The sequence below is a fragment of the Trachypithecus francoisi genome, unplaced genomic scaffold, assembly GCF_009764315.1.
Source record: "Trachypithecus francoisi isolate TF-2019V2 unplaced genomic scaffold, Tfra_2.0 Lachesis_group1, whole genome shotgun sequence".
NCBI lineage: Eukaryota > Metazoa > Chordata > Mammalia > Primates > Cercopithecidae > Trachypithecus > Trachypithecus francoisi.
Window position 1 is genome coordinate 1,281,040 of NW_022681454.1, and position 14,233 is coordinate 1,295,272.

Here is a 14,233-nt window from a genome sequence, read left to right on the forward strand (position 1 = left end):
AAGAAGCCACAGGGCAAACCCGGTGTCCACTTCCCAGTGGGGCGCAAGGGAAACCCCGTGTCCACCTCCCGATGGAGCTCAGGGCAAACCCCGTGTCCACCTCCCAATGGACAGCAGGAGAAACCCCGTGTCCACCTCCCGAAAGAGCTCAGGGCAAACCCCGTGTCCACCTCCCGATGGAGCTCAGGGCAAACCCCGTGTCCACCTCCTGATGGAGAGCAGGAGAAACCCCGTGTCCACCTCCCGATGGAGCTCAGGGCAAACCCCGTGTCCACCTCCTGATGGAGAGCAGGAGAAACTCCGTGTCCACCTCCCAATGGGCCTCAGGAGAAACCTCGTGTCCACCTCCCGATGGCATGGGGCGACTGGGACAGAGGCTGCTCCTGCCCCAGTGGCACAAAGACCCGCTTCGGCCTGGGCTTGCTGTGCTCCCATCCCTCCCCACTCCCCTCCAGCGTGTGGTTCTTCCAGCCCCACGCCAGCACGTGGTGGTACCTTCTCGTGGATCTCCTGCGTGGACTGCGCGTCGCAGAAGGCCACAGTGGCCACGTCCTTTAGGATGGGCATCTCCACTGTGCAGTCCCGGCCGTCCAGCAGCGCCACCAGGGGCCGCGGGTGCAGGGGCCCGTTCATGATTGGAGGTCGGACGCCTGCAAGACAGAGGCAAGGGCTCAGCTTCGCATCACTGCGGCCCTGCGGCCACAGCCCACTCCACGCCACCCACCGTGCACGGGCCAGCGCGGGCTGACCCCCGGCGGTTTCTATCCTGTATGTTTTGCTATTTGTAAAAAGTAAATTAAAAATCCACGGGAAAGACAGACTCATGTGTGCCTCAGCTCGCCGACTCGAGTGGACACAGACTGCAGACACCCACCACCATCCTCCTTGGGCGCAGGGCCTCCAAGACCCTCCCAGACCCTCCAAGACCCCGAGACCCTCCCAGACCCTCCAAGGCCCCTCCGAGACCCTGAGACCCTCCCAGACTCTCTGAGATCCTCCCAGACCCTCTGCGACCTTCCCAGGCCCTCTGAGACCCTCCGAGACACTTCAAGACCCTCCGAGACCCCCCAAGGAACCTCCAGACCCTCCCAGGCCCTCCAAGACCCTCCCAGGCCCTCTGAGATCCACCAAGACACCTCCAGACCCTCCAAGACCCTCCCAGACCCTCCGAGACCCCAGGGCAGCTCCGTGAGGCGGGGGGACAGGAGGGACCCAGGACACTGGAGAATACAGATGGCAGCATGGGCCTCTGGGAACACGGTTGTCCCTTTCCTGCCTGGACTACCGCGTGGCTGCCCAGAATCCCTGACGGGGTCACCAGTGTTTCATGTGGGACGCCCCCCACACTCTGCCTGGCATCACTTCCATTTATAGATTTGCAGGGAAAGGAAACAGAGCAAGAGAAGAAAAGGGTTAAAACCTATTAAAGTCCACTCTGTGCCCCTGACCTTCCCAGAATGAGATGATTAAAGATCATTAACACCCATTCCTTTTGCATATGACACAACTAAGCTTCATTGAGACCAAGTGGAGAAGTAAGGGCTCTGAGGCGTCACAGAAGCATGGCAGCTTCCAGGGACCGCCCAACGGCCCCGTGCGAGGCAGGGAGCCCCAGGCAGGGCCACCGTCAGGCCCATGGCAGCTGGGCAGAGGCAGAGCTGGGGCCAGGGCCCAGCCGGTCCACCCCTAAAGACCGGCCCCAGGAGACCAAGCAGCCTCCAGAACTGCTCGGCCAGCAGGAGGGGAGGTGCAGGACAGAACCAAGAAACAGTGACCCAGGAGGCTCCCCAGTGGCCGCGGCCATAAGCACGCTCAGCCCAGTCTCCCACCCCATCCACCTGCTGATGAGTAGAGGCCACCGAGCTGCCAGTAGCCAGGAAGCAGGGAAGTGCCTCTTGGAACCCACGGCAGAGAAAAGAAACGCCCTGGTGGACAGCCCACGTGTGCAGTGGGCCTGCAGCATGTGCTGTAGGGGATGGGGCATGGGTCTCCACTGACCACCCCAAAGCCAAGGGCTCCCTGTACGGCTGGGCCCATGACCCTCCCACAAGGTCCTCGTGCCCCAGCGTCCCCGGAGGAGCCACTGGCCGTTCCGCCCACTTGCCTTCAAGACGGGAAAGGCACCAGGACCTGCCCAGATCCCGAGCATGGAGTCTGCACGGTCAAAACCGTGTCCTGGTTCACCTTTCCTTCCTTCCCTCCGCACTGCAGCGGCCCACGAGCACCACAGGCAGCCGCCCAGTGACACTGTACATGGCCTCCCTCTGCACACGGCCTTCCTCCCCACTGTGCGTGGTGACTACTTCTCATGAGAGGAAAGGTTTATGTTGCTGTTTCTGAGTAAGTGGACAGACACCCGCTCTCAGCGTCCTTGGATTTCACTTCTGACAAGTAAGGCGTGGACACGCAGGACCACTGCAGACCACTCGGCTGCGTCGGAATTGCCTGGGGGGACTCCCGTGTGCTGGAGCAGTGGGAGCCGGGTCCCTCATCAGAACAGCCTGGGGGGACTCCCGGGTGCTGGGTGAGGGGGAACCGGGTCCCCTGGTGGAACCGCCTGTGGGGACTCCTGTGTGTGGATGAGTGGGAACCGGGTCCCTCGTTGGAACTGCCTGTGGGGACTCCCGGGTGCTGGGTGCAAGGGAGCCGGGTTCCTTAGCGGAACGGTGGTGAGGGAGGAGCAGGTGGAGACACGAGGCCCCATCAGGTTCAGGCACCCAAGGTGCCTTCTCACATCACCCACGAGCTGCCCCCAACCACTGTGCCAGGGTTCCCCTGAACAGCCCCCCTATGCGGGCTTGGGGACATACTCAGGAGGCTTCACATTCACACGGCCTGTGCTGAAGCAGGCTTTACAGCAACCCCCCAGCCCAAGACTGTTTCTAGCTGCACGCACTTCCGGGCCAGAGAACACAAATCAACCACAAGGAACAGCTCCACAGGGGCCGCAGCCCTGCTCTTGGGCAGCCGGGTGGACACCTGAGATTTCCAGGGTTCCATGTGGGGCTCTGCCCTCCTGCTGGCGGCCTCCACGTGGAGGCCCTCCGTGCCTCTCGGACACTATCCCACAGAAACAGACAGCAGACGCCACGGACAGGCCTGACCAGCTGTGCTCTGCCGCCAGGTGTGCAGGAAGCCCTCCCTCGAGGGACACCCGTCCTCGCCCAGAGCACACTTGGGGCCAGGTGGCAGCAGTCAGGCCCGACGCCTGCACAGCCCAGGGCCCTCGACTTGACCCGAGGCAGTGCCTCCTCCACACGGTCGCAAAGAGACCGGCTGGCTTCACCTGCCACCGAAGCCAGGAACTCCTACCAACCTGACATCTCTTAATATGGCCTCAGCTTCCACGACCATGAATTCGACTTTTCAAAGCTTTTTATCTTCAGGATCCCCAGGCAGAACCGCGTCCTGTCTCGGAGCCTCATCCCACGTCCTTAATTGTCTCGAGCCAAAGCGCTCAGGCTTCTGATCCACGGCAATCACTGAAGCCTGCGTCGGGGTCAAAGTCTTACTAAAAATCAAACACAAGAGACACATTAAAATGCCATCGAAGATCCGACCAGAACTCACAGACTCCAGGGAACGCCTCAGAAATGGACCTCACTGCATCTGCCACACCTGGGGCTGCTGTCTGGGACCTACCTGGACTTGGGAGCCTGCTGCCAGCCAGGGGCCCCGGCTCCTGCCGCACACACAAGGGGCGCTCACCCCGAGGTCACAGTGCCAGGCCCGAGGCTGGGCCCCAGTGGCCCCTAGGCTGACTCTTGGGAATAGCCCCCCAGGGCTGCGGCCACCCCCACAGGCTCTAGCCGCACCCAGATGTCCCCAGTGTCCAAAAACCAGGGGGCGGAGGGCACAGGGTGTGTGCTGTGGGCAGGGAAACTGCGGAAGGGCTCCTGCCTCCTGTTCTGGAAAAACTTCTATCTCATGTCACCGATTCCCGGGCCTCTGTGACCAGGCAAGGACGTGGAACTTCCCAGGAGCCACTGGGAGAGGAGCTGCTGGCTTTCCAGCATCCGGCCTGGTACTGCCTGCCCTGGGCCATGCCGGCTCCACCACTGACCCTTGGTGCATCCCAGTGACATTCCCTCGATTCTCCCAAAAGCACGGCTCAGCTCTTCCTGACCGCTACGACCAGGGCCTGGCGGGAAGCTGAGGGCATGAACCCTGACGGCCGAATGCACAGGGGCAGGGTGCACAGGCCCTGAGGGGGCCAAGCCTTCCAGGAACGCAGCCCTGCAAGGTAGAGGGTGCTGGGAGTGCACCCGATCGCCCAGCCCTCGGGAGGGTGTCACTGAGCCACCCACACCTGACCCCTGCTCTGGCATGAAGACACAGCACAGGGGCTGACCCCAACGTGCAGCTGACATCAGGCTAACCAGGACAGGAGCCAGCCACCACCAGCCCAGCAGCGTGGCAGGCATGGGCAGAGACAACTGCCTGCCAGGCCAGGAGGGGCCACTCAGCCAAGCCTAAGACCCTGGTGGTGCGCTGTAAGGCCGCCCCTGCCAGAGGCCTCGCAGACAAATCTCCGCCCCTCAATTCCCTCTGCAGGATTCACACACACAGGCCGAGCGCCTCCAGCTTCCAGAGACACCATCACAGGCGCTGAGGTGGAGCCCCACGCACAGCTCCCATCCAGGGTCCCCAACACCACTCCTCACGGCAGGGGCTGAGGTGGAGCCCCACGCGCAGCTCCCATCCAGGGTCCCCAACACCACTCCTCACGGCAGGGGCTGAGGTGGAGCCCCACACGCAGCTCCCATCCAGGGTCCCCAACGCCACTCCTCACGGCAGGTGCTGTATGGGGCTCCCGATGGAGGGCCCAAGAGCAACACTGTGGAGTGGGACCCCACTGCCTGCGTCTGGGCCCCCCGACCTGCGCTGCAGCCTCCTGCCCTGAAGGCCGGATCCCCCCGTGGCACCCGGATCCTCCACAAAAACAGAAACTAAAAGGACAGGAGAAAACCACCTGAATGTCACACTTCACCCACGAACCAGCCTGGCCAGGGTGGAAAGCACCACGCCACCCACGCCCAGTCAAACTCATCAACACCAGCCAGTACTCATCGATACTGCCCACAGCAGCACGGCGTCGGCCGCTGCTCCTGGAGGCTCATCGACACCCATCAATACCACTCAATGCTTATCAATACTGGCCAGTACGTACCCACACCTGTGTCTCTGAGGAGAAAGCAGACGTGGGAAGGCCACCCTGGCCCTCCTGAAAGGACTCTGCAGTGAGGAGGCCGTGAGCTCCCGAGCCGAGGAACCTGCGGCAGGACTCCTGTGGCCCTGCACTCCCCGGGGTGGCCCTGCCAGGGCCCCATGCCACAGGGACCTCCTGTGGCTCCTTGTTCCAAGGCTGTCCCAGTTCAGGACAGACACCTGAGGCCCAGCACCTGGTTCTCCTCCAGGGGCCTCTGTCTCAGAAACAGCCCTGGGGCAAGTCTGCCCACCATCTGCACCATCCTGGGGCCACAGTGCACCCACAAAGCAGCCCCCTGCTGGGCCACACCTGCCCCACTGACAGCCAGCGTCCGAGTCCTGGAACCCCCACCCAGGGTGATGCCGGAGGCCCTGGGCACCTCACGCCAGGGGGCTGACCTCCTATGGCCTTCCTGGCTGGCCGGTCAGGGTCAAGGGCTCCAGCTCTGTACCTCCCCCACACGCTCCGAGGTGAAGGCACTCGGCTCCCAGAGGGGCCTGCGCTGTCCAAACCCAGGACCCACACTGCTTTTCCTCGTCAAAAACTCACAGCCACACACGGCTCTCAGCACAGCAACACAAGGACAGTCTCCAGGTTCTCACCCTGCAGACGCTTAACCTTACGTTATAAGAAAGCACTCAACAGACTCATGAGGGAAGTGAGTGCAGCGCACGTGGGAAGCTTGTGCTAGCTTCCTATTTTCCTATAAAGCTAAGACTGTTCTAAAATAAAAATTCATTTAAAGAAAATCGGGGTGAGGTGAGGGCAGCAGCCCCCAGGTTCTCTGGAGCCATCAAGTCCTGGGGTGGGGGCTGCACAGTGGTCGGCCCGATGACCCCAGAGCCTCCTGGCCACATGTCAACACCCTATCTCTGGACACACATCACCAGCTGCTTGCTGGGCCCTCCCTCCTCTTGGCCATGCCTGCCCACTCGGCCCTGAACCACGTGTGTGCTGGGCATCGGTCCACTCTGGAGAGAGACCAGGGTTGCCCTGGCACATTGGGGGTCACCGCGGGCTGGGACCTGCCCCCCCGCTGGACAGCCACAGCGGGTCTCTGGGCACTGAGGTTCCCAGGAAGTCCCAGGGGACCCCAAGATGTGCCAGGACCAAGCGGCTGCCCCGGTTCCTTCCCCAGCCTCAGCACCTGGTCCCCATCCCCGCTTGCTCAGACCCAGGCTTGGCAGCCACCAATCCTCCACATCCCTCCACTGGCCAGCCCTGCTGGGCCAACCGGTCTGCTCCCCTCCCCCACAGCCTCTACCAGGACACTGTGTCCCAAAAGCCCCTCCTCACCAACCCCATCTTCTTCCCCCTCTCCACAGCAGCCCCTAAAGCCGCTGCCCAGGAAGGAGCTCCCCAACCACCAGAAGCGCCCTCTCAGGCTGGGCGGTCTCACCGGCCCTCACCCTGCCCTGTCCCCGTAAGCCCTGATTACTTCAGGTTCGAGTGGCCATCTCATGACAAAGCTGTCCTGCCATAAGTCCCCAGCACAGCCATCTGGGCGTTGGTGAGATGCCCCCTTTGGCTGTCCAGGCCTGGAGGCCCCTGTGCTGCCCAGCCAGGAGCTGACATGAATGAAGGCTGTGCACAGCCTGACCTGGAGCCTTCCGGTCCTGAGATACAGCCGCCTGCCACCCAGAGGGAACTGAGCCCCTGCCCTTCAACGGCAGAGAAGGCAGGCCCCCAAGAGGGACTACACAGCAGCGTGGAGCCACTGGGCTGAGAGCATGGGGCCACCAGAACCTCCCTCAGACACTGCCTGTCACCCACAGCTCCTTCGACGACAGCGCCCCAGACAGACACCGCCCAAGTCATCCACGAGCCGTTACGGCACCTCCGACGGCAGCATCCCTAGGAGCCAGGGAGCCACGGTACTCCACAAGGCCTGCGGGGCCGCATCACAGCTCAGAGGACACAGCGCAGGGGCTGCGATCAAAGGCACGGATTTGCCAGCAAGATTCCTCTCCAGAACACCCATGGAGTCGTACGTTTCCCCGTTTACTCAGGGAGCACGAGCACATGCACATGCCCTGTGAGCTCCAGGACCCCCAGAACACCACCTTCCCAGCTCCTACCACGCGTGGGGTATCAGGGCTACACCCCTTCCTCTCCCTCTCAACAGGACATTCTACACACGACACAACTTGAGAGGCAGCCTCGGACACCTCTGAGGCTCACGCCAGCCATGCAGACAGGGCAGCCCAGCAGCCCTCACACCACAGATGCGCGGCAGGTCAGGGTGACACGGGTGGGCAGGGTGACACGGGTGGCGGGGCAGGGTGCATGGGCAGGCAGGGTGGCATGGGTAGGCAGGGTGGCACAGGCAGGCAGGGTGGCATGGGCCACACCAGGCCTGGGGAGTTGCTGGTGGTGCCAGGGGAGGGTCAGAAGGGGCCTGGTCCCAACGCCACCCACACCTCTCTCAGGGCCGTAGCCCCAACTCCTCCCCATTCAAACCACCTGGGCTTCCCTCAGGGCCATCCTCACTCTCCTTCAACGCCCATAAGAACTGGCACCACCTGGGGCCACCCAGGGAGAAAACTCAAGGTTAATGTTTGGCTTGACAAAAGGCCACCCAAGAGATTTCTGACTTTACAGGAAAAAAGTGAACGTTTCCTCGTGGGAGATACCACATGGAGTGTGTGGCTGGATGAGCTTCTGGAAGGGACGGTCAGTGACGCAGGTGGCATCTTGTGGGTTACCCCGACCCAGTGTGGGGGAGAGTAATGGGCCCTGGCCACTGCAGCTGACAATGGAGGACCTGGGGGGCAGACACTCCCAGCACAGAGCTCTTACCCACAACGACCAAAATCCAGCGACCACCAGAGGACCCTGGTACTCTGACCAGCGTTCCCTCGGGCGATGCAGTTCAACCACAGAACCCGGAGGACACCACCTGCTGCCTCTACCACCTCCTGGCCACCCTGGGCCCTGAGCCAGGCCTGCACCGTCAGCACCACCCGGACGGAGCCCTCTCCAGCCCTGAGTGGAGTGGAAAACATGAAGTCCTTCTAGAAGGAGAGTCACCTGGGTAAACACCTCACAGGGCACATGCCTTTGACTTGGGCACTGCATGGGCAGTGCCAGGGCACAGCCGGGCACAGAGCGCTGCCTGAAGGGTTCTCAGCAACACTAGTGGTACCAGCCGTACGCCTCTTGGCTCAGGGACGCCACCATCAGCTCAGACCAGGCCACACTCTGGGGGCACTGGCTACAGGAAGTTGAAAGGGCTAGTTACAGGCAGAGAAGAAAAACTGCCAGGCTGGTGGGGAGCCAGGTGTGGCTGAACAGCCACCTCTGAGCCCCAAAGGAAGAGACTGGGCCTCTCGAGCCTGGGGCCCATTTCCTGGAGAGCGTGACTACTTCTGTCCAGGGTTCCTCTAGAAAAAATTTATTAACAGAGTGACTGTTAACAGTGGCTGTCTGCTGGATAATGGAACCTTACACTACAAATGTCCAAAAAGTGGGGGGCTCCCAGCCCTTGGAGGAAGCAGACAGGACCAGCCAGCACCTCCAATCCCCCCAGGACGTGGCTGGGGTCGGTTCTGCACCAAGTCCACAGGGCTGGGCCAAGGCTCATCCCACACAGCAGACGGACAGGACCAGCCCACAGTCCTGTGCACCCCGGGCCAAACCTCCCCTCCCCCACTGCCATGTTCTCAGGTTAATGACAAGTGTGTAGAAGGGAAGATCCTACTCACTGACATTCCCAACCACATGTCCACCTCTCAGAACAGCTGCCCTGGTCAAGGCTAACAGGACGAAGTGCATGTTGCGGACATGGCAGACACCTCAAAAATGGCCAGGCAGGTGGAAGAGGCAGCCCAGGCAGTGAGCAGATGCAGCCCCCACTGCATGTCCCTCCCAGAGCTCTGCAGAGGACGCCAACATGGAAGCAGGTGCTCGAAGATGGGCGACAGCATCACAGAGGGCAAAACGCGTCTGCAGAGCTGACAGTGCCAACCAGGAGCCAAACCCAGACCCCAGAAGGAGGTGGCCAGGCCTGGGCAGGCAGGGGAGACCTGGTGCTGAGGCCCAGGGCAGAGCCACGCCCTACAAAGTTCCAGGACACAGAACGAGGGACCCCCAAACCGCAGCTGTCATCCTCAGCTGCAACGGCAAATAGTTACCCCACGGTGCTGCCCCAACCCTGCCCCAAGCCGCAGACGAGTACACAGACGCGCACAGGCCACCCGCTAGGAGCTTAGCGAGGACGCCCGCGGCGCGGGCCCAGCCACCAGCGCCGTTTTCTTCCCCAAAGACGTGTGCTCCCTGCGGAGCTCCTACAGAAACGCTGGAGAAGACTTGGGGGGTGGTGCTCGGGCTCCACGGAGCACCCTGCGCACCCGCCGCCTCGGCCCTGGCTCCGGGCCCTCTAGCCCCAACTCTCAGGGTTTCACCTCCCCACTCAGGGCACCGGAAAGGGCGCGACCGCCTTCCCTTTTCCCCACTGGAAGGGAATTCTGTCCCGGCAATCGCGGAGACTACAGCAAAAGGGCTCTGGCCCCGGCCGGGCTTCTGGACACCGGCGCCCTTGGAGGCCGCCAGAGCACGCTCCAGCCTTGGCCCGGGGATCAGAAGCGCGGCCTCTGCCTTTGCAGCGGGGTCGAAGCAGAGAGACGCTCCGCGGAGCGGCCCGGGTCGGCCCAGGACGCGGGCGCTGCAAGATGGCGATGGCCGTGAGCCCGGCGTCCGCCCGTGCTCCCTGCTTCCGCGGCCGCAGCCCGCGAGGAAGGCGCCCCGGGACCCGGGCCGGCACAGGCAGGGGCAGGTGGGGGCGCCGGGCCAGTCCAGGACCTCGCGGAGTTCGCGGGAGCGGAGACCCCCGGGGCCCTCCCGCGTCACCGCCGGGGGCTGCGCTGTGGGCCCGGTCTGAGGGCGGCGGCCTCCTCCACGGTCAGACCCCGCGTCCGGGCCCCGTCCCCTTCCCCCACAGCGCGCGGCCGCGGTCGCCGGCGGCCTCAGGGCGGGAGGGGGCGCGCTCCCGCGAGTGGCCCGGGAGCGCGCGCCCAGAACACCCTTAGCTGCGCACGGCGCAGCTCCCACCCCGGTTCCGCAGGCCCAGCCGCGGGGTCGTGACTGGGGACGGGGTAGCGGCCGGGGATCGGGACTCGGGGTGCCGTCCCGGGTCCCACGGGGCTGGGGTCGGTGGTGCAGCCTGGAGGCCCACGGGCCCCTTTGTGTCACCTGCGCGGGCCGCGGGCGGGGAGGGCAGACGGCGGCGCTCGCTCACACGCAGCGGCCCGCGCTCACACGCAGCGGCCCGCGCATGCGCAAGACCCTTGCTGCGGTCCCGCCCCCGACCGCGGCCACGCGCGGACGCCGGCGCGCACGCGCACTCGCACACAAAGCCGGCGGCCCGCGGGCGCGCGCTCGGCCCGCCCCCGCGCCCCCTACCCGCGCGGCCCCCGCCCCGCCCCGCCCCCGCCCGCAGCCGGAAACGCGCGCGCGCGCGGCCTTACCGAGCGGCAGGCCCTTGTTGAGCAAGTGCGAGCTGCCCATCGAGAGGCGCGAGCGGCCGCGGGCCCCGACCACTCCGGCGCGCTGCGCCGCCGCGAGTCCGGCGCGTGGGGCGGCCTCGGTGCCGTCCGCTGCTCCGCCCGCCCGCCTGCGCCTGGCCGCCGCCGTGCCGAGCCTCCGCCGCGCCGCTGAGCCGCGCTCCGACGACCGCGCGGGCGGGGACACGGCGGCGCGCGCGGGCGGGGCCTCGCGGTTGGTCTCCTGGTTCCCGGCGCGGGCGGCGCACGGACTCACGCGGGCGGCTCAGGGCCCGCCCGGCCGAGCGCGGCTGCGGGGCGGGGCGGGAGCCTGGCGGGAAGCTTGCGGGGGCTGCAGCCCGGCGGAAGCCCGAGGCCCGGTGTTCCGCACGTTCTAAACCGCCTGTCCCCGAGGAAGGCTGGCAGGGTCGGGCCAAGCTCTGCACCGCTGGCGGGAGCGCCGCCCGCCCCGAGGCCCCCTGCGGGTCGGCGCCGGGCCCGGAAGCCGAGGCAGGGTCGCCCACGTCAGCGCCCGGAACGGACCCGAACGTAAATGGCGCTCCTCAGCGCCGCGGCCGCACCGCTCCCTTCCCGCCCCGCCAGCCGCCGCCCTCCCGCGCTCGCTTCTGGCCCTGCGGCCTGGCCCGTGCGCCTTCGAAGAGCTTGTCCTTGCGGTGCCGCTGTCCCCGGGGCTGGCCAGGGGGACCTAGGCCGCGGGTTTCCCCCATCGCCCCCACCCGGGCCCTGATTTACCGTCCCAAGAGCCGGCCGCACATGGGGCCCCGGGAGGAGAAGCGCTCCCGCCCCAGTGCGTCCCCAGCCGCGGGGACCCTGACTCCGGGAGGGGCCGCGTCCTGCCCGGCCCAGCGCGCTGTCCCCGGCCTGGGAAGTTCAGGGCTGAAGAACCCCTTCCCGACCCCGTTTTTCCTTTAACAAGAGTAGGGTTTTTAGCCAACCAACGTCCAGGCAGCTCAGCTCTGCTGCTGCCCGCTGCCGGAGACGCCCCGACCGGGAAGGGCCCGAAAGTCCCTTCAGGGAGAGGCCGCACCGGGCCTGCTCACCCAGGGGCTGCCCCTGCAGACTCTCCCGAGGGGCCCAGGGATATTCCTCGCGCCTCGAGTGGACGTTTCCATCCACCCCGTGGGGAGGGCCTCTGCGCGTGGCTACTCTGAGCACACTGGAATGATCAGATAGTTGCATTTCAGAAACCACAGCTGGAGACGGAATGATACAGACTCCTATCCGAAAGAGACACCTGCTCTAGTTTCGCCGTGGTTCGTGAGGACGCGTCCTAGGCTGCCCTGAGAAGCCCATGTCTGCCCTTCGAGGCCTGGGAAGACGTCTGACCCCACTGACAGTGCTGGGTCCTCAGTCGGGCCTGCCATGCGTACCGCTTTGTGTTCTAAGACCGGGCTGCCCAGCTGTGGCCTGGAGGAAACCTGGCAGGTGTCACCAGAGCTTTGGGGAGGGTGAGGCCCTGTTGGGGAAGCCCAGTGGGAGTCATGAAGGAGGGAATACGTGTGGAGCCCTTGTAGGGGGAGGGGCAGCCCTGCAGAGATCTAAGAAAATTCCAGAAAAATGAGCAGCAACCTGCAAGGCCAGACATCGGTGCAGGGGACAAGGGGTCGCAGATGGAGGGGCCTAGGTGAGGCTGCCGGGAAGGGACGATGTGGTTGGTGGGGTGCACAAGCAGGGACCACACTGGACTTTCCTGTCTGCTCGGCATGGACAGCCAGCCCAGGAGAAGGCAGCAGGGACGTGCCACCCCCTCTTTCCCCAGAGAAGCTGGGGACAGACGGGTCCCAGGCACTCCATCCTCTGCAGCAAGTCAGGTTGTGATTTACTGGGCGTTGGTGAATAAAATGGAGAAGCTTCTGGGGAGAAATTCCTGGCTCCCACGTGGACTTGCAGAGCTCAACAGGCAGCCACGTAGCTGAGTGTCCAGCAAACATCACATAAGGCTTTGGGTCCTGTAGGTGAGGCTGCCATGAGCAGCAAGCTCAGTCCAGAAGAGCAGTTCCTCTCCAGGATCCATTTCCTGCGCACTTTTATGTCCAGTGTAGCTGGAGCAGAGCTCTCCGGAATTCCACAGGCAACTAAGAACGGAGACGGATGCCAGCCAGGGATCCGTCGTCTTCCCCATCAGCACGCCCCATGGCCTCCGTCTGCACAGTGTCCCTCTGCACAACTTGTCAGTGCGTTATCACGACTTATATGACCCTGGGCCGTCCCACTCTCCTGGCTTGTTCCAAGTGCTTCCTTCTCCAGCTGTGGTTCTGGCTGCAGAGCTGTCTGCTCCCCACGTTAGGCAACTCCAGCCAAGATTCCTACACCTAAATGTGACTGTGTTGCTCACAAAGAAGCCTCAGTTTTGTGTGCACCCAGCCGTGTGCACAGCTCGTCCCAACCCCAGTGGGCGCTGCCTGCCTCTCCCACCTCCAGTCCTTCCCATGATGAGCAGATGACCACCGCCCTCCAGGGTCAGTGTTTGGCTGCTCTTGTGCCTGCCCGCCTGCCTCCCTGTGCCTGGGCCTGTCATGTGCCTGCACACAGGAGGGACCCGTGGCGTTTGCCCTACACAGATGGGCTATCCTAGGAGCTGCTGGAGAGTCACCTTGGTGGGGATGCCAGAGGCCTGGGCACTAGGTTCCCCCCGGCCAGCTTCCATTCCCACACGGGGTATTTTTGTCCATGGCGTGGGGCAACCTAGTATTGGGGGAAGACTCAGTCCCCTCTAAAGCAGCAGCGGCATTTTGGATGGACGAATGCTGCCTCATGCGACTCCACATCAATGGACTATATTACTCAACTCGGGTATTTACGAGTGCTCCTGTGTGCCAGCCATGTGTGAAAGAAAAACTCCAACTTACTTGACACCAGGACAAACCAGGTAGATCACTGCGTCTGGTTCCTCCTCTTTCTGCCAACTCTCCCGGACCACCGTTCTGATTTCTGGCACAGAGTCGGGGCCGAGCTCATCAGTACCCAGAGTGTCTGGTGTGCAGCCAAAGGCCCCCATTTTATCAGTCGGTGTGTTCAGTATCACACGCAAGACAAGGGCCACCCTATCACTTCACATACCTCAAATACAAAAAGTGCCTGGGAACGTTGATGAGGTATTAAAGGAAACCACTGGTGGTGTCAGTCATGTACACGCAGAAAAAAAACAATCATTTTTATTTATTTATTTATTTTGAGACAGAGTTTCGCTCTTGTTGCCCAGGCTGGAGTGCAATGGTGCATCTCAGCTCACTACAACCTCTGCCTCCCAGGTTCAAGCGATTCTCCTGTTTCAGCCTCCTGAGTAGCTGGAATTGTAGAACACCCATCACCACGTCCAGCTAATTTTATGTATTTTTAGTAGAGATGGGGTTTCACTGTGTTGGTCAGGCTGGTCTCGAACTCCCGACCCTCAGGTGATCCACCCACCTCAGTCTCCCAAAGTGCTGAGATTATAGGCATGAGCCACTGCGCCCGGCCAAAAACAACCAAGAATTTTTTAACAATAAAATGACCAACAAGTACACTTGAAACAAAAATGGAC

The 14,233-nt window shown here is 63.3% G+C and overlaps 1 protein-coding gene and 1 pseudogene across 11 annotated transcripts in view; one reads left to right on the top strand and one right to left on the bottom strand.

The window, feature by feature from the left end:
- Positions 1-11,579, bottom strand: part of CTBP1 (C-terminal binding protein 1) — a 37,035-nt gene extending 25,456 nt beyond the window's left edge. For 3 of the 10 annotated variants that reach the window (XR_004437768.1, XM_033213418.1, XM_033213417.1), the window contains exons 1-2: positions 10,675-10,907; positions 496-650 (exon numbers count right to left, since the gene is read on the bottom strand). Coding sequence is in view for 9 of the 10 variants with exons in the window: in XM_033213418.1 (XP_033069309.1) it covers positions 496-650; positions 10,675-10,714 (195 nt within the window). In the remaining variant the exon portion in view is untranslated. Of the gene's footprint in view, positions 1-495; positions 651-3,316; positions 3,512-3,642; positions 4,666-5,170; positions 9,619-10,399; positions 10,492-10,674; positions 10,908-11,442 lie in introns of those variants that run through there. The other 7 variants (XM_033213424.1, XM_033213419.1, XM_033213425.1 and 4 more) reach the window with 5 other exon arrangements.
- Positions 11,580-12,356: 777 nt separating this feature from the next.
- LOC117085028 lies at positions 12,357-13,856 on the top strand (annotated as a pseudogene). The gene has a single exon (XR_004437769.1). The product of XR_004437769.1 is annotated as an uncharacterized LOC117085028 (transcript).
- Positions 13,857-14,233: the final 377 nt, after the last annotated feature.